The sequence below is a fragment of the Balearica regulorum genome, chromosome 1 (assembly GCF_011004875.1).
Source record: "Balearica regulorum gibbericeps isolate bBalReg1 chromosome 1, bBalReg1.pri, whole genome shotgun sequence".
NCBI classification, from domain to species: Eukaryota; Metazoa; Chordata; class Aves; order Gruiformes; family Gruidae; genus Balearica; species Balearica regulorum.
Genome location: NC_046184.1, coordinates 206,173,130 through 206,195,034, shown reverse-complemented (window position 1 = coordinate 206,195,034; position 21,905 = coordinate 206,173,130). Strand labels below are relative to the sequence as shown.

Here is a 21,905-nt window from a genome sequence, read left to right as displayed (position 1 = left end):
TGAGTTCTGCTATGAAAATTATTTTTACTTTGATTTTTCCTTAGCTTAAGAACATAACATCTCAGTTTAGGCTTGGGCCTGGTCCTTTTTTCTTCAGTGGCAATGTGACCACTCTCTCCTGTGTGAACAGGGTCACTACCATAACCCCAGTGACTCGTACTGAGACACAACACAACTCCCTCCTGGGATTCCAGGGACTGTGTGATGCACTGCTACAGCAGTCTCAAAACCTACAGACCCAGAAGAGCATTCTGGAGCTTTGCGTTAGTGGCTGGGTTCCCGTCGATAGGCTGGGGAGCCTAAGGATGGACGTGATGTTCCCCCTGTCATTCCCTTGCATGCCGCTGGCGATGGCTGCAGATGTGCATCAGGATGTGAGCCCCAAGGGGATGCCTCAGCCAGAGGAGATCAGATTGGATTCCAGCGAGCAAAGATCAAATGGCTTGTTAACCAGAGGTGCAATTTCAGCCTTGTTGCTATTGGTACAGATTTCTCTCAGTGGTGTTAACCAGAAGAAAATAATGAGATTGGGTATAAAACTGAAGGGTTCTGCCCTAGCCAAGGGTCTACATGTTCACTTTCTGGTTTGTACCCAGCCACTTGGGTGCTTTTCTGCATGTAAAGCCGTTCTCTGTCAGTAGATCACACCTGGTGAACATGAGGTGTTCATTCTTTTCACAGATTGATGGGGCAAAAGCTCTCAACCATCTTCCTAGTGTTCCTGTGCAAGTCAAGGAATGACTTAGCCCATGCTGGGCAAACAAATATGAAGTCCTTCATACTACTGTCCTACTTTACAGTGCAGCCCTGCCCACTTGACGTCAAAGGTGTCCCTTGCCATTAGCCACGACAGCCCAAGGTACCACTTGCTCTGGTTTGCGTGTCTGCACCCCCACCACATCAGCGTGCTGTTTGCTGCTGGCCCACAGCCTTTACACACACCAGTGTGCAGCATCACCAGTGCAAGCTGCAACTGTTTAAATAAGAACCAAACACTCCTGCTTAATTTTATGTTCTCTTTGTCAGGACAGTTTTCATTAATTCAGACCTTCTTCCTGCAGTGAGCAGGGAAGGCACTGACTGTGTCTCCTGCTAAGCAGCCCATCCTGGCTACTGCAGAAAGACATGGCACCACTGCATCCCCAACCTGGCTAAGAGGCAGGAAGCTTTTCACCTTGTTTTGTGTAGGGCCACTCTTTATTTCTGATGTTGTGTCCTAGGAGTACAGTCCCCTGTTTGAAAGAGCCTGAGGTCCTTAACGGGCCCTCATAAGCACCTTGGGGTGCTGATCTGTCCTGCTCAGTTTGGGAATCGCTTGTTGTGCGAAGTATTCATCTTGCTCAGCATTTACTTGAGTTTCTGCTGGAGCGTAACTAGTCCCTTGCCTCAGTAAGTGTGCTATGTAAAAGGAATTGCTGGAAGTGTTTCTGTGATGCAAAAGCAGACAAATAAATGAAAGGAGCAGGCAGTGAGGAGGAGGGTTGATTAACTGGAGCATCCTAACCATGGGCTACTGAGAAGTGCCATAAGTAAAACTAACTGGAAATAAACACTGTCAGCAGCTGTAGGTCATTCCCATCAGGCAAACCAAATGAAATCCAGGGGTGCAGAAACTGCAGGACCTGTTCAGAAAAATGATCTCATTAATAATGTTCCTGAGTTAATGATCAGGGGTATTATTGACATCTATGGCCTTGCATTTGAATTTTGCTGGAGATATACCCTCTAAGACACAGGAAACCTTTGAACAACCCATTTCTGGGCTGTAGGGTCTCACAGTCTCCCGCACCAAACAGGCTGTGCAACAGGTCCTCACCACCACAAAGTCAGCGGGGTGGGGGAAGGACAAGAAGGTCTGCTGTTTGCAATGTTCAGTGCCCTGCTTGTACAGCTCTTTTAACCTTTGCTCAACAGTATGTCTCATTTCTGCCTCTCTGCTTCATGCTTTTACTAAAGCCCCAATCTCCTTCCTGTCATTCCTTGATAACAAGGTAATAAATGCAGTAAAGATACTGATACGTTAGATTAGATAAGAGAGGGTTACGAGACACTCTGACTGGCACAGTTGTTCATGCAGGACTCAAATGTGTCTTGCTATAGGCAGCTTTGTTTTGCTTCCAAGTCCATTGCTCCTGTAATCTTGTACCCTTACAGACTATTTCAGAAGAAGTTAAGTCCTGACAGGTAGCTACTTGCTCCTGTGAGAGGCAATGGCTCTGGACTCCCCTACAAAGCACTCGTAGTAAGTTGGTGCCAAAAAGGGAGCTTTAACGTGAGCATATGGAGTGGTTTGTGAGGTAGGAAGAGGTGATGGCTAAAGAGGGATTAAACGTTAAGGGAGAAAGCCTGATGTGAGGAGACAATGCGTATCAAGAAAAGGAAGGGCACAAATTTTAGAGATGTGAATTGTAATAGGGCTCATAAAACAGGAGATCTGGCCACTTGGTGCTTGTTGCTCTGCTGCTGTGGAGTGGGTCAGATTGGATCAGTGAAGTTTTGTCCTTGAAAAATTAAAATAATAAATTAATAAATTATTATTTCCTTCATTTTTTAAAATATATTTTCAGTAATATATTTAAAGAATGAAAAGCCAAAACAGAAGGAAAGCAGAAACAGTGACAGATCAGCAGGCAGCAATGACAAAATAATAATTCAGCCTTCTCTGAAGGAGCAACACTAACATCATTGGCAAGAAAAGAGACTGGACAGTCTCTTAGTAGCACAATTCAGGACCACACATACTAGCAAGGAAGGAAATGGGCCTTTTACATTTGCTATCTAGTACTTCTAACTTTTAAAGAAACAACAAGGCCTGTCTTTATACAAGGCATTTAAAAGCAGTGTTTTCACTGTACAGCAAACCAAAATGTCATGTTAGTACTACAAGCATCATTTCAGAAAGTAAATAGGTACCTACTTCTTAGGTAAATACAAAGAATACTTTGACCTCTGGCACTGATGGATGACTCATTGACTGATGCACTGATATCACATGTTGGGGGGGTTTTTTGTGAGCGATGACTCCAGTCTATATTCTTGACTCAAGCAAAACTTCCTAGGAATAAATTTTCCAAAGCAACCCAGAGATTTTAGGCTGAGATCCAAAAATCCAATTAGGTGTCCAGTTTCTATTGGTTTCAGTTCAATACAGAGAAGATTAGATGCCTAGATGTTATAAGTGAAAAAGATTTGAACTCTTAGCTGTTCCCTGATTGATCATTGAGATGCAGGAGAAGAATCTAAAGGTCCAAAGGTCCAACTCACCATCAAGCACAGTCTTAGAAATATTGCTAACTTTGTAAGAACATTTCCTTTCTAAGACTTAATTGCTTTTTGTTTAATTGGATTTTCTCCAAATAATTTGCACATGAGCACACAACACAATTACATTACAGAACATTACAGTGGCATGTATTTAGAGTTCAATAACACTCAGATTCCAGAGCATGAGTCGAAATGTAAGAGATGACCAGGAGAGCCTCCACATTTTCTGCTTCGCCTTACCCTATTTAAGAGTCATTAAAAATACAAGATAGTGGACATACTTCTATTCTTAGAAGTTCGGTATGCTCTTAACTATATTTTGAATCAGGCCAATATGGATGAATTCTCCAATATGGGGTCCCACTTCAGGAAGCAGCACTCAAACTGTAAAGCATTTAATCATATGTTTAACTTCACAGATATTCTTTAAGTATTTTTCTGAAGTGAAACCTGAGTATTCACACCGCATGAATGTGAGCACTTGGTGTGGTCTGCAGTGAGAGGCCAGAGAAACTACAAGTGCACTGTCAACTCACAGAAGTTTTTGCTCTGTTTCTTGTGATGATGATGCAGGACTTTTGAGCTCGTCCTTTATAAAAATAACAAGAGGAGGAGAGAATACACCCGTGTTCATTAGATTTCCAGTTGAAGCAAAGAGAGAAAGACAGAGAAGCAGTATGAGGGAAGATGAGGAGAACATGTGGAAACCATGTGTTCAGCATCTCTCTGTTAGCCTGGCCCTCTGGCCCTTTCTTCCAAGTTAGAAAAACAACATTACGAAGCAGTGTGAGGAGCATGAAAGGAGAGAAGGGAGGGCAATAGCCCAGGTGAGTGAGGGGTGAATGTGGAGGAGGAGGAACAGCTAATAGCTTTGGGAAGTGGAGGAGGGGGATGGCAGAGAAGGACTTTACCAGGGGAAGGGGATGAGTGTGACTTTTGTGACCAAAGAGGAGGCGTGAGGCTGTGATGAAGAGTCCTTCTGACCTGTGTGGAAGAGGCTGTGCTTTGGTGACAGCCTGGGAGACCCAAGCACAGACAGCATGTCCTGGGAGAGGGCTCTGAGAACCACATAATGGACCATTTCAGTAAATTGCCCTTTCAACCCACCAGTCATCCAAATGCAGTTACCCTTCATGGGCTTGACAGAATGAACACACATCCAGGATGTTAGTGGGGGAGTTATCAACCTCATTAGCCATCTTGGCTCTGTCAAGGGCCCCTGAGATGTATTGTATGTGGTACAAATGCATATCAAAGGCCTTACATATGGTTGGTATATATAGAAAGTTTTAGAATTACATACTGTTTACTCAAGGGACTGGATTAACTTCTGCAGATCTATTCTGGTCCACCTGTAAATACATGGACTAAAAGGCCTTATGAAAAATAGTTACTGTGTACCGGCAAGTGGCACTTTTTAAAACTTTAATATCTCATGTGATGAATGCTGGGGTTTTGTTTTGATTTTTAAGTACAAAAAATGACAAGGTCGTGTTATACAACTACTGGATACCATTTTTTCTTTTTTTTTTTTTTCAATTCATAGCTGTTTTTTTCCCCCAGACACCTAGGGCTAAAAAAATGTGTGTTAATGTTGCAGTATAAACTACTGCTGGGAATTACCCCGGTCCTGATGCCTTTGCTTAGATGAATAGTGAGGTCTGTTGGTGACGAGAGGGGAGAGGACTGCAGTGCTCCCAGCCCCACTCACACTGGAGCCTCACAGACATGCCTATAGCGTCCTTAGCTGCTGAGTGCGACACTAATGGCATCCTAAGAGATCCAACATGGAGAATAGTCAAGTGTGACCTGAGGACGGCCTTCGTGCTGCACCTGGGGCTGTGCTCTTAGGTTCACCACTGTGGGCACAGATAGCAGATTGTGCCTTCAGGTTGCCTCAGGGCACCCCTTGAAGGACAGTCTAGACATACCCAAAAGGTATAACTTAGAATAACTTAGCTTGGAATCAGCCACTATCTCTGTTCTGTAAACTCATGACTTTTGATGGAAAGCAAGAGGATTTTGTGGTAAAAGGAAAAAAAAAAAGCAGGGAGGTGGGGGGATGGGGCCAGAGTGTGTTTGCAGCTGCTGGCCATCAAATTTCAGTTCAATCAACGTGACTGAGTTCCAGCTCCTGAGAAAGAGAGCTTTTGACAACATATTGACACAGCCTGAACTTACAGTGGTCCAAGTGGCAGTGCTATAATTATAAGGATTATATTTAATACTGCACTTGGAAATGAAGGTCTGAAACACTGTGAGTCTCTCTCTCCCTAAAAGCTGGCCAAAATCTGTCCTAGGAACCATTATGGTAATAATACACAAAGTTAGTAGGAAAAAAGAAATGTCGGAACTCAAATCATTATGAAAAGGTATCATGTGGCTGGCAGCTCAGGTCTGCTGGGAGTTGAGCAGTGAGGAGGAAAAATGAGTGTGAAAGGAAGGGCAATTGGATTTGCAGGAAAAATGGAAAGTAGTTTTTAAAAGTACAGAATTAACTGGTTTAAGGAAATAAGTAAATTGATTAATACGCTACTTACTTTTGAATTCAGTTTCTTTTTGTAGCACATAGTGGGCTTCAGCCAGGCAGAGGCCTGTTTGTTGAACAAAGACCAAACCCTGCAAATACTTCTAGACTTGCTTAATTCTACACATCTTGGTTTCAGTGCGATTACCCATGTGTGCACAATTAAGCACATGCATAAGTGTTTCCGGGAACTGGGCCATAGAGGTAAGCAGCCCACTGTTGAAGACCAAGTGTATCTAGATTGGAAGGATGTAGAACCAAAAGCTTTTAGAGAAGTAGAGAAAATGCATGTCTTTCTTTGGAAAACAACATAATTTACTATAAACTAGCATAATGACCAGAAATAAAGAGCTCGATCCTGCATTAGGCTGATGTTCCACAAGATGTCTATAGTATTTCCCATAGGCACTTTCAGGAGGGAATGATGAGATCAGAATTGAGACTCAAAAGCTCAGGTGTCGAGATACCACAGCAGCGAGGAAAAGGGGAAAAAGGAAAAAAAAGGGGGGGGGGGGGAAAGGATAATGGGGAAAAGGGGAAAAGAAAAAGGAAGGAAAAAGGAAAGGCAAGGGGAAAGGCAAGGGGAAAGGAAATCTGAGTGTCTGGAGATGGTTTCTAAAGCAACAGAACCCTAAATAAATGATCTGATTTTCCAAAGTGAAAAACATAAACTGAACAGCCCATGCAGCATTTTTGCCAACTGTCACTGGGGTGGCATTTCTGAAATCTGGTGGAATGACTCATCCCAAAACAACAACTGTTGCCAACAAGGTCTTTCCTCCAGGTCTAATTATTTGAATGAGAGAGCTGTAAAACCAAAATAAACAGAAAAATCAGAGGCAACTCTGTTTTGGGGTTCAATTCTGAAGCTTTCTGTGAAGCCATCCACTCTCCAAGTTGCCTCCCCAACCCAGTGAACAGGAATCCAAGTGATCCTCTGAGCCAAGGAAAGGATTGGCCCTGAGGGAATGAACCCCTTGTTCATTAAAACAACTTCCTCCTTCTGCACCAAGTGACCGCCTCTCACTCCATGCCTATGTGCAGAACGCATCCACCTGAGCCGTTTTGCCCTCCACGTTAGGGATTTCCCACGGCGGCACACATTACCAGAAGCAGCATGGCCCTGCCAACAGGTAGCACAGTTCTCAGATGATTTGAGACAGACACACTTAAATTTCGTGGGAGCAGACCTGGCCCTAAGAGTACACTGTCATGCAGTAATTAAACACAGCCCCGCTAACAGAGATAAGCATCCTTCTTTGGCTAGTACAAAATACAACAATTTCAAAGATGCTTTCTGAAGCAGTGTTGTTTTGCTGAATAATTTATGTCCCTGAGTCCTCTGAAAATGAGCAGCATACACTTCAGCACTGCAATAGCTATTCAGTGGAGACAGTGCACATTATGTTCAGTAAGCTCATTGCTTAAACACTGTTGCCATGACTATAAGAAAGTGATTATACTATTGTTTACGAGAGACTTCAATAAGTTATTACCACAGTAGCCAGAGTTTTGCCTCAAGACAAAAATTTTGGGAAGAAAAAAAAAATCTCACAGGTATAATTAACTTTGTGATCAAGATAATTCCATTGAAAGACTTTGAAAACTGAATACATCGTATGGTGAGGAAGGAAAATAACTAAGAATCACAAGTGTCTTAGGACTGTTGACTCTGGTTTTCTGACTGTTTCATTGGTAAATTCCACGGAGAAGAAAAGCCCTGCTAACTAAATCACTGTTGTAACTCATTTTCAAGGAAGAAATAATTTGTAAGGCAAGCACCAATGTAGGACTTCAGCTGTGATGAGTAACTCTGTAAAAACTAACCACTTTGTACACAATGTAAGGGAAAAAAGACTTAAAAATCTGAATTTGAAAAGCCATATTTCATATTCCCAAATATTTCTTCTGTGTCCTGGAATGAAATCGATACCAAGAACACTTAATTCTGAATCCTCTAGCACATATGTCCAGTACATGACCTCTTTATCTCAATAGTGTGCTGATGATCAAGTTTCCAAAACTAAGAAGTAACTCTGAAGCTGTTGGAAAGTCATCCTCACATTTCCTATGGACAGTAACAGGCCACAGAACACAAAGCAAAGAGATGATTAATAGAGTGCTGGACTAGGAGTCAGGAAATCTGGGCTCCGTTCCCAGCTCTGCCACTGACCTGCTGTTTGACCTTGGACAAGACACTTGACCTTTCTGTGCTTCTGTTCCTTCTTCCATTCTTTGTCTATCTTGTCTCTTGAGGCCCTAAGGTATGCAGGGAAGGGCACGGTCCTCACTGGGCGTTTGTGTAACACCTACCCTAGGGAGGTGCCTGCAGAGCTCTGTAATAAAGCCAGGGTACCACAGGGATGACTCTTGCACAACAGCATGTTTTGTTTCAAAACAGAATAGCCATGATGAACCTTCTTGGGGTTTCATCTGCTAGTCCAGGATGTTACCAGATCATTCAGTTAGCTTCAGGCTCAGGCAGCAGGTGAATGGGTTTGCAAGATCCGCTACCTGACTCTATCAGAAGCACTTTCATGCCGACTTCTAATTGGCACTAATTTCTCTGCACTTTGATTCAGCTGGGTATGCAAGTGCATCAGAACGATAACTGAGTGACACAGATAAAAATAGCTACAGGAGACATTTCTGAACAAAAGGAATTTCTTCAGGAAAACACCAACACCTGTATGTGAAGCCACGGGCATAGACATGAACCTTCCTTAATTACTACAGTATAGTCATCTTACCAGATGAGAGGCAACACATGTAGGACAAGGTGGCTCCCACCTGCTAGTGCAGCTGCAGCCTCGACAGAGAGCAGATGACTTGCTCTCAGTTCCAGTCCTACTTTGCTTCCAGTTTACTGGAGCATCAAGTACATGAAATGCTTGGACACAACCAACTTAATTGGAAGACTAATTTGAGTACAAACTGACGCAGAATCAAGAGCAAGTAAAGTAAGAAAATATGAAGCATACATTTATGAGGAAAAAATTGGGAAATGCTTTTCTCTCCTAAAAAGAAGGGGCACTGCCACATCTTGCATTTTTATTGTGAATCTTGGCAACGCGGTGCCATAAAAACCCAGCTCTGGGAGTCATGTGATTATACAAAAGACTCATTTGGGTTTGTATTTCCAGTACCCATACCTGCGGGTCAAAGGCTGAAAAGGTGATTTGAGTGCACCTCAAAGGCTCAAAACACAGAAGTCAAACACGAAGAATCCATCAACTCATATACATTGTCTGCAGCTTTGCCAAAGAAAACGTTAAAATATGTTGTCTTAGGCTCCCTCAATAATGAATTTTGCTTCTAAGCCATAAAACTCACCGTCAGATCTCAATGTACTTTACAAAGGTGATAAACAGTATTTTTCATAGAGGAAACTGAGGCTTATGGAAATGAAATAACAAGAGTAATCTGTTGAATAGATTCTAGATTCTAGATAGAGTAGAAACACTGAGGTTTTAGTTTACAGCGCGTTCACCTAAGAACTGTTGCTTGAGAGTTGCAGATATTTTAAGTATTGGTGTTGGCACGTCAGTACAATTAAGATTGATTACCTGCATCTAATAATACTTTGGAAGAACTTGACAAAGTATGACAAATTCACAAGTTGGCTCTCAAGTGGCTATAGGAAGCTTTTCATGGGAAATCTGGGACATAAATAGTTTACGATTTCATCTAAAAAAACCCCCAAAAATACCCCCCCCCAAAAAAAACCCAGAAAAAAAATCTGTCTCTCAGTACTGTAAAGTTGAAAAAGTGATCCAGATCTCACTTGGTGCCAACTCCTTTTCTGCAGCCAAGACCACTGCCTCTTTCACTGCTCAAAGCTGTTCCAAACCGTAGCAGTATGATATGGGTAAGATCCTTTTCAGGTGTACAGCCACTGATTCAGATTTGTGGAAAACACAGACCTGTCATGAACCCCATCAGCTTCACCCTACTGCTGCTGGCACTACCATCACTGGGAAGTCATACAGGGGAATGCTGACATGCAGACACCAGAGAGCAAAGACCGTGTTCCTCTTCTTCTCTTCAGAGCAGCCAGGTGGCTAAAGCTGGTCCATTTACTACGTAGCTGATTGTCTGCCCTCTAAAGTGTTGCACAGTGGTTTCTTTAATCATCTTCCTGAACTCCATAGAAGTGATGGTGTCAGGTCATTATCACGTAGAGTTGGGCCCTCAGTGGAGACCAGGGTCCCCAGTGCTAGGCAGTGAGACAGTCCCTCCCGAAGAGCTCAAGCACAGAAGGGAAATAGTGGCACAACAGCTCACAGAGACGCTTGCTGGCAGAGCTGACACCTCTGTGCCAGTGCCTTGTTAGCTGGAGCAGCTTGCCAGCTTCCAGCTCCTCCTACACCACATAGAAGGTGCAATATCAATGGACCAATGGAGACATTGCCCTTCCTAAAGTTGTCAAAGGGACCAGGATGGAGCCCTTCTTTTCCAGTAATTAGCCATAGGTGAAGTTTCAGTTTCATAAGCCAACAAACTCGATAAGAAAGGCAGACTACAATTGGCCTCCGAAGATGAGATCTTGGTAGAAAGGACCGTTGACAGCAGTTAGGAAGAGGAAGAGAGGCATGTTATGGCCTTTCTTAACCTGCTAACTGACTAACCTAGTTGCTGGGGTTTTTTTGGTCACTGCAAGCTAACCGAACCCCACATATACCTTTTGCAGGCAGTGTTTTTTTCGAAGGGAGAAGTAATAATAGTGAGATAAGTCAAAGTTTCGTCAAAGCAGCTTCTCTGACTCAGACATACCTTTCTAAGGTTCAGATTTCCCCACAGAGTGGCTAACATTTTTGCTGGAGTCACACTTCTCAGCACAGAAGAAACAGAAGCTGTGTATCACTCTCCTTTGTTGTGGTGCTACACGCAAGGGACCCAATTTGAGTACCCCAGGAGATGCGAGAGCTCTATCAGAGGATGTGCTGTAATAGTCAGGGAAGTTAAGAAGCCCATGGGTTGGCCTTGGAGAGTGTGTCAAGTTCTCGCAGACAAACTGTTCCTCTGCTCGCTACCTACAGAAACTTTGGTGGTGGAAACAGTCTGTTAAACAGTTTCAGAACAGAGGAGACTTTCATTAAATGTATTCAAAGCTTAAAAAGCTTCAAAGGAGGCAAGTGATTTGATTGGAGAGCTAGGGCTGAAAAGCACTAGCATACATTTAACAAATTCACTTGCTGAACTTTTCATTAAATATAGCTTTTATGCGGCTTCCAGGGGGTCTTCTTGATTTTGGTTCAGAAAACGTTCTCACAACTGCAGGGAACAAAGATTTTAAATGGTGCCCATATCCATCCTAACAACATGACTCCCAGAAGGCCAGAGGACCCATGACAACAGATCAAAGTTTTCTACCCACAAAGGCAACGTGACTTACTCATTTTACCTGACTCGGCTACCTAAATTGTCTTTATCAGAACCCAGCTTTGCTCCTGCAGAAGCACAAGGAGCAGACAGCAATCCTTCACCTCAAAACCAGAATATTTCTTTGCTTTGGCACCAAACTTTGTTAGTCAAAAGATCCTAGCCCAGCTTGGCAGAAGAGTTTGTGCTCACTGCACCATAACATCACTTCACCTCATAGCTGGTCATCTTATACTGCTTGCTTCAGAGCACTTCCAAAAGTTACATACATCCAGAACCAGAAAATGCAACTGCTTCTGCAGGGTACCCTGGCAGCCAACTAGCAAACAAAGCAAAGAGCTTGGGAGGTGGGGGAAGTGTAAAAGATACCAGAGCATAATCCTTCCTTTTAAAATACCTGAGAATCTTTAATGCTAGCAGAGGGGAGGCCAAACCTCAGCAAGTACACTGTGGATCATAAAAAAAAGTTATTAGGAAACAAAGTTGGGACTTCCATGATCATCTAAAGGATCTCTGCATTAAATAAGTGCCTAAATTGAGGTGTTACAAGCCAAACTTGGCTCTTGGCACCAGTCAAGCAACCCAGTCTTCCACTGAGGTCCTCAAGGAACTGGGACAAACCCATTGGCTCTTCCAGATTTGTACTGACATTGATGAGAATTTGGGGGAGTAGGAAGAATTAACCCATTCCCTCCTTCCTTGGCTACATCATTTCTTTGGGACTGTTTTCCCTTTTCTTTTTTACCTGCTTGCAAACTACATCTGAGGAGCAGGCTCCTTTCACAGACACTCTTCTGAGTACAGAAAATAATAACAAACCTTACAATGATAAATTCAGTGCAACTTTGAAGTGAGTGAAAGTAGAACGAGTCACCTGTCACTGATGGGAAATGTCACTTAACACACTCAGAGGAAGATGTTGCCACTGGTGTGATGGCTGAAATGAAAGAACCTGACCAGAATTATACAATAATGCCCATGAAACAGAGTTCCGGGATTGCACAGAGCAAAACATACGGTGCCCAGCCTATGTCAGAAGAACGAAGGAATGAATCAGCAGCCGGAGATTTGAAACTGCAGTGCAAGAACTTTGGTATTACCAGTTCAATGCTTAAGCCACTGAGGAATGCCCTCCAGAGCTAACTGTTTATATATAACATAAATAATATAAACAGCTAAGTGCTGGAGGGCATATACATACATATAGATGTATGTATAAAAGAAAGACAGAATATTTTATCTGTTCCACTCTGCACCATGAAAAGTAACACCACCACATAAATAAACAAATGTCAGCTCTTGGGAAATGCAGGGAGACAGAAAGTACAAAAGCTTTCCTAGCCATGTCCCAAAGAATAAATTTCTCCTTGACATGCACCCACATCCATCGGTCCAGCTAAAAAATCTGCTCTCCACTCTCCAATTAGAAGATGCTGCTGCCAAAGATGCTTTCTGGAAAACTAAAGTTACACGGCCAAATTAAGCCCAAACCAAACGCCACTAAAAACTCTCCCTTCTGCTGGTTTTAAAATGTCCACTGGGAAAGATAATTATCAAATAATAGTATCAACAATGTCAGATAATCACTTCAAGCTCTTTGATACCTTGAAGTGAACATTGTTTCAAATGTTATCGAGTGTCAAATATTTACTCTTGAGTCCAACTGTGTAAACGATCCATCCAATGCCACTAAACATGGCAGGCACACTTGTAATAAGAGCAGTGGGACCTGCAGAGCAAAGGAAACAACCCAGCTATTTTCAGGAGAGGAAGCATGGAGACAATCTTGGTTTTGCAGACAAAGAGCGTCCTGATAACCAGAACTCCCGAAAGAGAGTTATGACAGCCTTCGCGTTTATCTGTGTGGAATTTGTTTTTTAACTGGTGGAGCTACAGTAAGGCAGGTGGAGCTTTACAATTCCCCCGTGGAGTCAGAGATGTGTCCAATCTCACTTGCTCAGTGTGAGACTCACACAAACACGACTGCCTTGTGCCTCCTTCTGCCAGAGCTATACCTGCCACAACTGAGGCTCAGAGCTTGTGCCTTGTTCCAGGACCCTGTGCACCCCAGATCTGCCATCTGCTACAAGCAAAAGGTCTGGAATTAGAGGAATAGCCATCGGTGCAAATAAGGCTTCCACCGTATTTCCTCTTGGGAAACACCCCACAGAGGATAAATTCTGCTGCCTTAGAGATGGTTCTCTTCCCCATCCATTTATAATGCACAGGACAACAGACTTGATCTGCCTTGTAACTTCCTCTTTCAAGTACCCTTGGAATAACTGACAGAGTAAATTCATCCTCCAGCTACGGCCAGAGCAAAAGCAAGACCCCTTTATTTCCTGGCCCATCCCTCCCTGCCCTCTGAATTTTCAAGAACAGGAGCACAATGCTGTGCTACCTGGTGTATGACCCTCAGCCACTTGAAGTCACCCCACTCCGACACTGTGTGGTTTGCTTTTCCTTTTTAGTATTTGCAACAATGTTCTAAGAAGCTCTCGGTAAGGGGAACATGTGCCTCCATGACACAGAGACGTGACTTCGAACCGATGCCTTTCTCTGTTGGTTAATTAGGCAGTCCTACCAGAGCAGCAAATGAAGAATGTCTGTGTGAAGCACAGAGTGGGAGGATCAGTGATGTGCAGTGATACCACTGCAACAATACTGCTTCATGAGCCAGCATTTCTTCAGTGTCAAAACATGGTTCAGGGCCCCAAATGTCATGCTCAGTGAAATCACGTACCTTGTCAGCAGGATTACCGAACGCTAGCGTGCAAAAACGAGGGGGACTTTGTCGGACCTTCCCCTTGTCAAAGACACATATGTGCAGAGTTATCTGGGAGGCAACACAACATGCAACATGGAGCGAGGGCTGTGCACAGCATGGTCCAGCAAAGAGCAGGTTAACAATCTTTAACGGTATTTCAGAAACAAGGACAACGTCTCTGCATCTAAAAGATGAAAATCTTTCAATATTTTCTTTGGAGTTGTTTCATTTAGCACTTTCAAACAGCTGCCTCCAGCTATTTCATAATAATAGTAACAACTAGTAAAAGAAACCTGAAAACAAACAAAAAAAACCCCCACACAGGCCTGTTCACTGATTTCAGAAAGTGCATTTTTCTGGGACGCACAGAGGCAAAAGCCTTTTTCTTTCCCATAAGACAAGTGCAAAGCATTTCATTAATACACACTGGAAAAATAAGATAATGGCTTTCTTGATTGTGACGAGGAACATGGGGAGATTTAATCTGAACATTGAGTCAGGTCGAAGTGCCTAAACTCCCCTCGAACACAATGTTATCGCATTAATGCTTACATCATCACCCTCATGAATGATGCTGAGTAACGCAGCCCCAAACGTCGATCCATGCACCGCGGCAAACTCCCAAGTAAGAAGAGAGAAACAACCACAGAGGTCCTGGTTTAGCATACGTCAAGCACTAAGAAAGATAGGTTTGATGTCTGGAGCGGAGGGAGTGATCTATTTTCAGCCAGTCGAATAGCAGCCACGGGCCTATCGGGACGCAGTCACTCCTCTTAATATTTTGCATGTGTGCCGAGAATTAAGAGTTGGAAGGCAGCACAGTGCAGCATATGCTTCAAAAGCGCGGTACACTGCTCGTAATAAAGTAACAGGAGACAAGGCTTCGCCTCCTTGACAAGTTCAGAGCAATTTCCAGTTGAAAAAGGTCAACATATCATTTACAAAGTGGCAGTGCCTGGAAAACTCTTGTAACTCTGCTCCGCCAGCACACTGGGTGATAGTAACAGGGTGACCCTTTCTGGTGAGGCTGGCGCTCGGAGCACCGGGCGTGAGACGCCGTCGCTGTGCTGGACGTGGCTGTAGGCTCCTGCACAGAGCTGCTTCTGCAAGCGCCTGCCGGTCACTGAGGTGGGCAGCTGAGCTGCACGCACCCGCTCTCATTTCTCGGCACTGCCCGTCCCCCTTGTGTGTAAATATTGGCTGAGTTTGAGGGACACGGCAGCAAACTGCTGCCTCGAGTGAAAATAAAAGCCCTGACGAATGGGATAAAATGGGACAGGGGGGCAATTTTGAACACGAGCGATACATTAGTGCCAGTTTCACCCCTGCTCGAGGATGTGCCGACAGCGTTTGCCACCAGCGCACCTCCTCAGGGATGCCTGCTGTCACCGCCTTGGCAGGGTGACGGCGGGGACACGCAATGCATTTTTAGGACCACAATCTGCTTTAAGATTACCCAAGCAGTTCCAAAATCCCTTCGAGGGAGCACACATCCCTCAGCTCCCCCGCTCCGGGCCTGGCAGTCCTGCTCACCACCTCCTCACACCCTCGACGCCACCGCGAGGCCCAGCACCCTGTGGGGACCATTACAGTGGCCGCGAGGTGCAGCGGGTTGGGCCGAACGGCCACGCACACCAACTCAGGACCGCCCTCGGGTGGGGACGAGCACCGGCCTCGACGCCGACCCCACCTTCGCGCCTCGCCTGAGGGACGGCCACCGGGGAGAGGGGGGGGGGGGGGGGGCCCTGAGGGGAGCGGGGGCTTCGCCTCACGGCCGCGCGTCGCGGCCCCTCCCCGTCGGCAGGGGGCGCTGTGACTCACCGCCAGGAGGGCCGAGGCGCGCTGCTCCCCCGCCGGCTGCTCCCCGTTGATGCCGCCGTTGCTGAGGAGGTGCTGGTGGTAGTCCGGGGGCGCGGCGGCGGCTGCGGCGGCGGCGGGGGTGGCCGAACCGCCGGCCGCGGCCGCCTTGGGGTGCTTGCCGGCCTTGCGGGCGCCCTGGCCCTGCTGCACGAGGTGGAGGAGCTGCAAGGTGCTCTCCCGCTCGCGGTCGGAGCTCTCGGCGCGGCCCCGCTCGTAGCGCCCCTCGCAGCTGAGGTGGTGCTGGCGGCAGACGGCGATGCGGGCCCGCAGCCGTTCGACGATGGCGCTGTGCACCCGGGGCGCCGCCGGGCCCCCCCCCAGCAGCCCGGCCCCCAGCCCCGCGGCCTGGGGGGGAGCCGTGTCGCCCATCGCTGGCTGCCGGTCCTGGCCCTCCGGATGGGTCGGTCCTCACTGCCGCATGGAGGAGGGGGGGGGGGGGGGGAGAGGCGGGGGCAGCGGCGGGAGCCCGAGCCCGGGGGCTGGCGGCGGGGCGGAGGGCGGTCAGCCCCGCGCCCCCAGCCCACCCCCACCCGGCCCCCGGGCGGTGACGGCCCCGCGGGGGGTTGACAGATCGGGGGGTGGGACGGGGCGGGGGGGCAGCGTCCGGCGGCCGCTAAGGTTGTGCCAGCATCGGCCGGGCGGGAGGGGCGGGGGTCGGGGCCGGGCAGCCCCCGCCGAGGGGCTCCGCGGGGCGGAAAGGGCGCCCGGGGAAGGGGGGACGGGGTGGGGGCTCCGCCGGGGGAGGAGGGCGGAAAAAAAAAAAAAAAAAAAAAATCGAGCCGCTGCCTCCAAAACGAATCCCTGGATGAAGGAGATCTCCCTCGGGAATGAGTGAGACTTGGCAGGTTTATTGATTTTATTTTATTTCGGGGGAGCGGGGGGGTTATTCCTTGAAGTGGAAATTTAAGGCATAGCCGTGCTTGGCGGCACGGAGAAACCCCCCGGCGGACCAAAAATCTCGTAGGTTTAGTGGAGTGGGGTTTGTTGGGTTTTTTTTTTTCTTTTTTTTTTTTTTTTCCTAAAGTCTTTAGTAAATGTGCAAATAAAGAGCCGGGGAAGGAGGAGGAGGAGGTTCGCGTTAGTTTAGTCTTTGTGCTTTCTCGTTTCTCTCGCCCGCTCTTTGCTGGCCACTCTTCGGTTTATTACTGTGTCCAACTGTCTGCCGCTAAATTGTAGTTCCTCTAAAAATAAGAGAGACGGATCCCCCGGTCCGGAACAATGTCAGTCAGTGGACTTCCAGACCACGCTTCGCCTTCAGTTAATCCAGCCACTGGATAAAATCCGTATTGCTTTCAGTGCTTATTTCCCCCCTTAGTAATAAAGCGGCAAGCTACGAACCCAGGCAAAGAACTCCTCTCGCATACTTTCCCTTATACTCCCAGATATTGAATAGTTTCAAGAACAGTTTCAAGAAAAGCACGGGTAAAAAAAAAAAAAAAAAAAAAGCCAGCCCCTCTTCAGACAGTAATTACAAACGGAGAGTTGCACTTACAAACTTCCAGCATTTTGCACCCAGAACAGTCCAGCCACTTTTCCTTTGTGTTTTTGTATATTCCATCCCCGACCCGCTGGGGTGGGTGGTTGCCGGTGGGTTATCGGCGCTGCCTCCGCCGGACGCTGCCGCCGCCGGGTGCCCGAGCTGCCCGTTGCCCCTCGGTGCGGTGCGGTGCGGAGCGGAGCGGAGCGGGTCCGCGGTGCGGGGCGCTGCGGGGGCGGGAGGCGGGTGTCACCGGGGACGCGGCGCCGGGGAGGCCGGGGCGAGGCGCGGAGCCTCCCAGCGGCCGCGGAGGGGAGTCGGGCCGCCGCCGCTCCCCGGGAGGTATTTGCATGGGAGGAAGCCAAGGAAATCCCCTTTCCCCTCCTCGCTCAGTACCTGGGTGCCGGGCCGGGGCGCGGGCGGACGGTTCGCCGCCTGAGCAGCCGCCGAGGAGCGCAGCCTCCCGCTCTCCCTCCTCCCCCGGCGGCGAGACCTTCAGGCGAGTACGAGGGAGTTCTCAAATAAATCACGGCGCTGCGCTCCTCTACGAGCTGGATTTCTCTGGAACAGACGGTAAAAAAAACAAGCAGGGCGCTCTCATGCACCGGACGAGTGCACGACACGAGGTCAGGCTTGGGATGAGGGAGCTCCGGGCTCTGCCAGGAGCTTCTTGGGTGTCGGGGGCAAGTCACGTAGCGCCTGCATTTTGGTTCCTCCCCGGGAAAGCCACAGCCTTGGTGCTTCTCTTGCCCGACTCCTCTGTTCAGAGCAGGGGTGGCCGACTGTGAGATCTGGCCCCCGGTGCTGGCCCTGCAGCCACTGGCAGCCGTCAGGTACTGCGTGTTGCTCTAGGTGAGCTGTGAAGGAGGATGCAGAAATGGCCGGGAGCTGGTCGGTTTTATTAAAGCAATATGCTGTTGTGCTACTGAGGCTGTGTTATCTGAATTCCCAAATACTTCTTTGGGAATAAAAATGGCCCCCAAGCATGCAGAGACACATCCCTGATGGAAAACCTTTAAGGTCTTTTGGGACTCTACAGCCCCTAACGCAAGGATGCATCATCGCATTTAGTTCTGCAGTGGGTCCCAGTCAGAAAAATACACAACTTTAATCACAACATACCGGGAGCATTAAGCTGAGGATGAGGAGGAACTAACGATAACCCGCTCAGATGGTTTTATTCCCTTCCAAGGTCACGCACACAGATACTTTGGATGCCAATGATGAAATGACACATTCCTGGAAATTCCCCCAAAATACATAAAAGATACGCAGCTCTGGACATGTGGGAAATATGAAAGCCCCCACTTTCATGACCCCCATCTCCATCATGTGGCAAAAAACATCCATGTGGGTTTCCAGGATCTGGCTGCGTGAGCACCAGCCATGGTCACCAGCACATTCGGACCCACGTTTGCCGCAGCAAAGACTTTGATTCTTCACTGAGGGACAAGGTCTGGGGAAGCCGGGTTTGTGGATGTGCTACCTTCAGAGGAAGGCATTATTGCTAACAGGAAGAAGAGATTTTTTTTTGTTTGTTTAACCTTGAACAACTGAGGAAGAGTGGGTTAGTATTTGATACATAACGGTAGCATGCATCTGTTGAGAACAATGGGCTGGCACAGTTGGAAAATAAAATGACATTTTAATGTTTGTAAAATAATAGACAATGTTACCTTTGCTTCAGGCATCGCTAGGGCTTTTATTCGTTCTTTATAGCTCAGGTGTCACTGCTGTGTTTAAGAGGGTCAGTCACCGAACGCACATGTAACAGTAACGCAAATCTCACGCAGAATAAGCTTTAAACTAAGACTTGGCTGGGGTTTTCAAAGTTGCTGTGGGAATATGAAATCCGTGCAGCTCAGGAAGATATCAGGGTAGCTGCAGGCGGTTCTCTCTCAAAACATTTTCTAGAACTCAGAGAATGATCTTTCGAAACAAAGATTTTTTAATTTTAACTTAAGATGTTTAAGATTCACTTTTTGCCAAGCAGCATCTCATGTGTTTTGCGGTTTAATACACCGCTTTCAGGGCGAGAGACAGCTGGTTGCAGGGCTGCGCTGCAATTCCCGGGTCGCTCGATACACAGCAAATGCTGCCCCTGGTGTTTCAGAGAAGGCAATGCCCTAAATCCATCCCTCGGCTCTTGAAAGTTTTGTCCAGAAGACCCCGGTGAATGTTACCCGCCCGTGGATACCACCAGCGCTTTTGGATTGGCTAGTCATCAGTTTTCTTAAAAGCAAATGGTTCTTGACATCATCGTAACATCACTGGCGATTCGTGTCACAGGAGTTCTGATAAACACACACACGATAAAACATTAAGATAACAAGTCCTGAATAATTACTTTTTTTCCCTTCTGTCAACATTAATTTGTGACCTTTTAACATGACATTGTCATTTCATGTGAGCTGTCGCGCTTGAGCATTTTTTCTGTGTGAATTCACCACTGCTGCGGAAGCTCCGAGCTCCCCAAGTCGGCAGCACCTTCCAGATCAGCAAAGCACTTAGTTGTGCTGGGTTCACAGCCAGGAATTCTCACCATAGACATCCCATTGTGTTAGTAACTTTCCAAAAATGGAGCAAAAAAGACTGTGCCGAACCTATGTCACTTAAAAACTTGAGTACATGCTTAAGTCTAGGCGCATACTTCGTTCATCTCTGTTTAGAAATCACGTATCAAATTACTTCGAAGTTATGTTAACTCCACCGGAACAGCACATGCTTAACATCAATCCTGCAGAGGATTTTGCAAACTGGAACTTTGAATTTGCAGCCATTTCCATTATTTGCTTTTCAGGGAGGGTTCTTAGCTGGTTTGAATGACTACGGTTATACCTACATGTATTTTTTCTGGGGTATTCCCAGCTAGGCAGGCTCACGCACCATGCCGCTCACGTACCATGCTCACCTGGTAAATTGTTTAACTTTGGAGTACAGTCTGACTGCACCTGAATGAGTTTTTATTGTCCTTAAATTTTGGGCACAAGGTGCATGCAATTACTGCTCTGTTTAAACTGTAAAATAAACCATCCTGAACACACACCGATTTGTTAATTAAGAATATAATCCCCACAGCAATCAAAAGAAATTGTGTCCACATCTTATTTAATAAACAACAGGGAACACAAACCAAAACAAAACAACCCCATGCCACCACTTCTTACCTAGAAAAATACCAAAATTCACATAAACTATTCAGGGAAGTGAAGCCACTGAGGGGGTTGTTACCAGATTCTTTCAATACCATTTCACATATTTCTCACATTATTCCTTGGCTAGTGGATCACATTTTCTTATATTTTTTTGTCTCACCTCTAACTTCAGATTAGAAATTGGTATTTCTTATTTCTCAAAGCAGAATCAGAAAGTAAACTATATAAAGTCTATTTTGTGTATGCTGGATATTTCTCTTGGAGTGGTATTGTATTTACATGTGTTTATCTAACACACCCACTCTGTTTATCCAGACAGACTTAAAGAAGGATAAAACTACAAGTCTTTATTTATCCAAATAAAAGTAAACTAGAGGAGTTAAGCATGGGAATTGCCTGTAATTGCCTGCTGAACTGCTAGAAATAGCTGATTTTTGGAAACAGGAGAAGCCTTCACTGTCGAAAAAATGACAGTAACAGCTATCTACTATTAGCAAAGTTCACCATCCCGTTTGATCCACAAATTACTCTCTTTCCAAATACTGAAGGACACTGGCAGAAAAATCACTTCTTTTCATCCTTCACTGCAAGAACTGGACACAGAATACAGACCGAAAAGGGCCTTCTCTTCCAGGGGTACGTCACCTTAGTAAGCCTGGTCCTGTGCGTAAATACCTCGTGTGAACTTTATCGCTATCACAGTCTCCAGTTACAGAATTTAAACTAGAGCAGGTTATCAAAACCTTACAGGAACTAAAGTAATTTCCAAGTATGATCGTTAATCATCTCCTTCAAGTCTAATCACATACTGAGCTCTCTTCATTGTTCCATTAAGACAGGTACATTATTTTAATTAGAGCTACTCTTCAAAAATTAACAATAAAGGCAATTAAAAATGTCCTATCAGAACAAATGTTATATCCTCTCACCCCCTAACTGCTTTCAAATTCTCTAATGTGGGCAAAGAAGGATGAAAGACTGCTTCGATTTCTGACTTCTCCCATCATTAGATATTTGCACAGAATCTTTCGGCTACAAATATTCTTACTCCAGTTGGACATGAAAGGCTCAGGGATGAGTCCTCTCTGCACTCCATGCTGTACAAGTACTAGCATTTACAGACTGTCCGGGAAAATTTGATCTAAATTTTTACATATATGGCCCTTCTAAACAATCTTTTCATTTCCTGTGGTGAAGACAAATGCAAACATAATGTAATGATACTTCACATTCTCTGTCTTGTAGAAACTCTTCAGCTAAAACAACAGCCACAAAAATATTATCACTTCCTCCAATCTCAGTGAGAGGAATATCGAAGTTCAAGAAAGACACATACCCCCCCACACAAACATTATGTCAGCCCCTGCCAAGCTGGATCAAGTATCAGTTGCCTACTGAAACAGAAATCAGTGAGGTCAATTCTAGGCATTCTCTTAGTCCAACTGGTGATGCCACAGACAAGATTAGTCCAAG

General features: G+C 46.0%; 1 protein-coding gene across 4 annotated transcripts in view; it reads right to left on the bottom strand.

Moving 5' to 3' along the window:
• Window positions 1-18,095, bottom strand: part of MAML2 (mastermind like transcriptional coactivator 2) — a 220,625-nt gene extending 202,530 nt beyond the window's left edge. The window contains exons 1-2 of one of the 4 annotated variants that reach the window (XM_075742343.1): window positions 17,674-18,095; window positions 15,762-17,504 (exon numbers count right to left, since the gene is read on the bottom strand). In XM_075742343.1, the coding sequence (XP_075598458.1) occupies window positions 15,762-16,169 (408 nt within the window). In that variant the 5' untranslated portion in view covers window positions 16,170-17,504; window positions 17,674-18,095. Of the gene's footprint in view, window positions 1-14,492; window positions 14,864-15,761 lie in introns of those variants that run through there. The other 3 variants (XM_075742342.1, XM_075742345.1, XM_075742344.1) reach the window with 3 other exon arrangements.
• Between the last annotated feature and the right edge of the window lie 3,810 nt (window positions 18,096-21,905).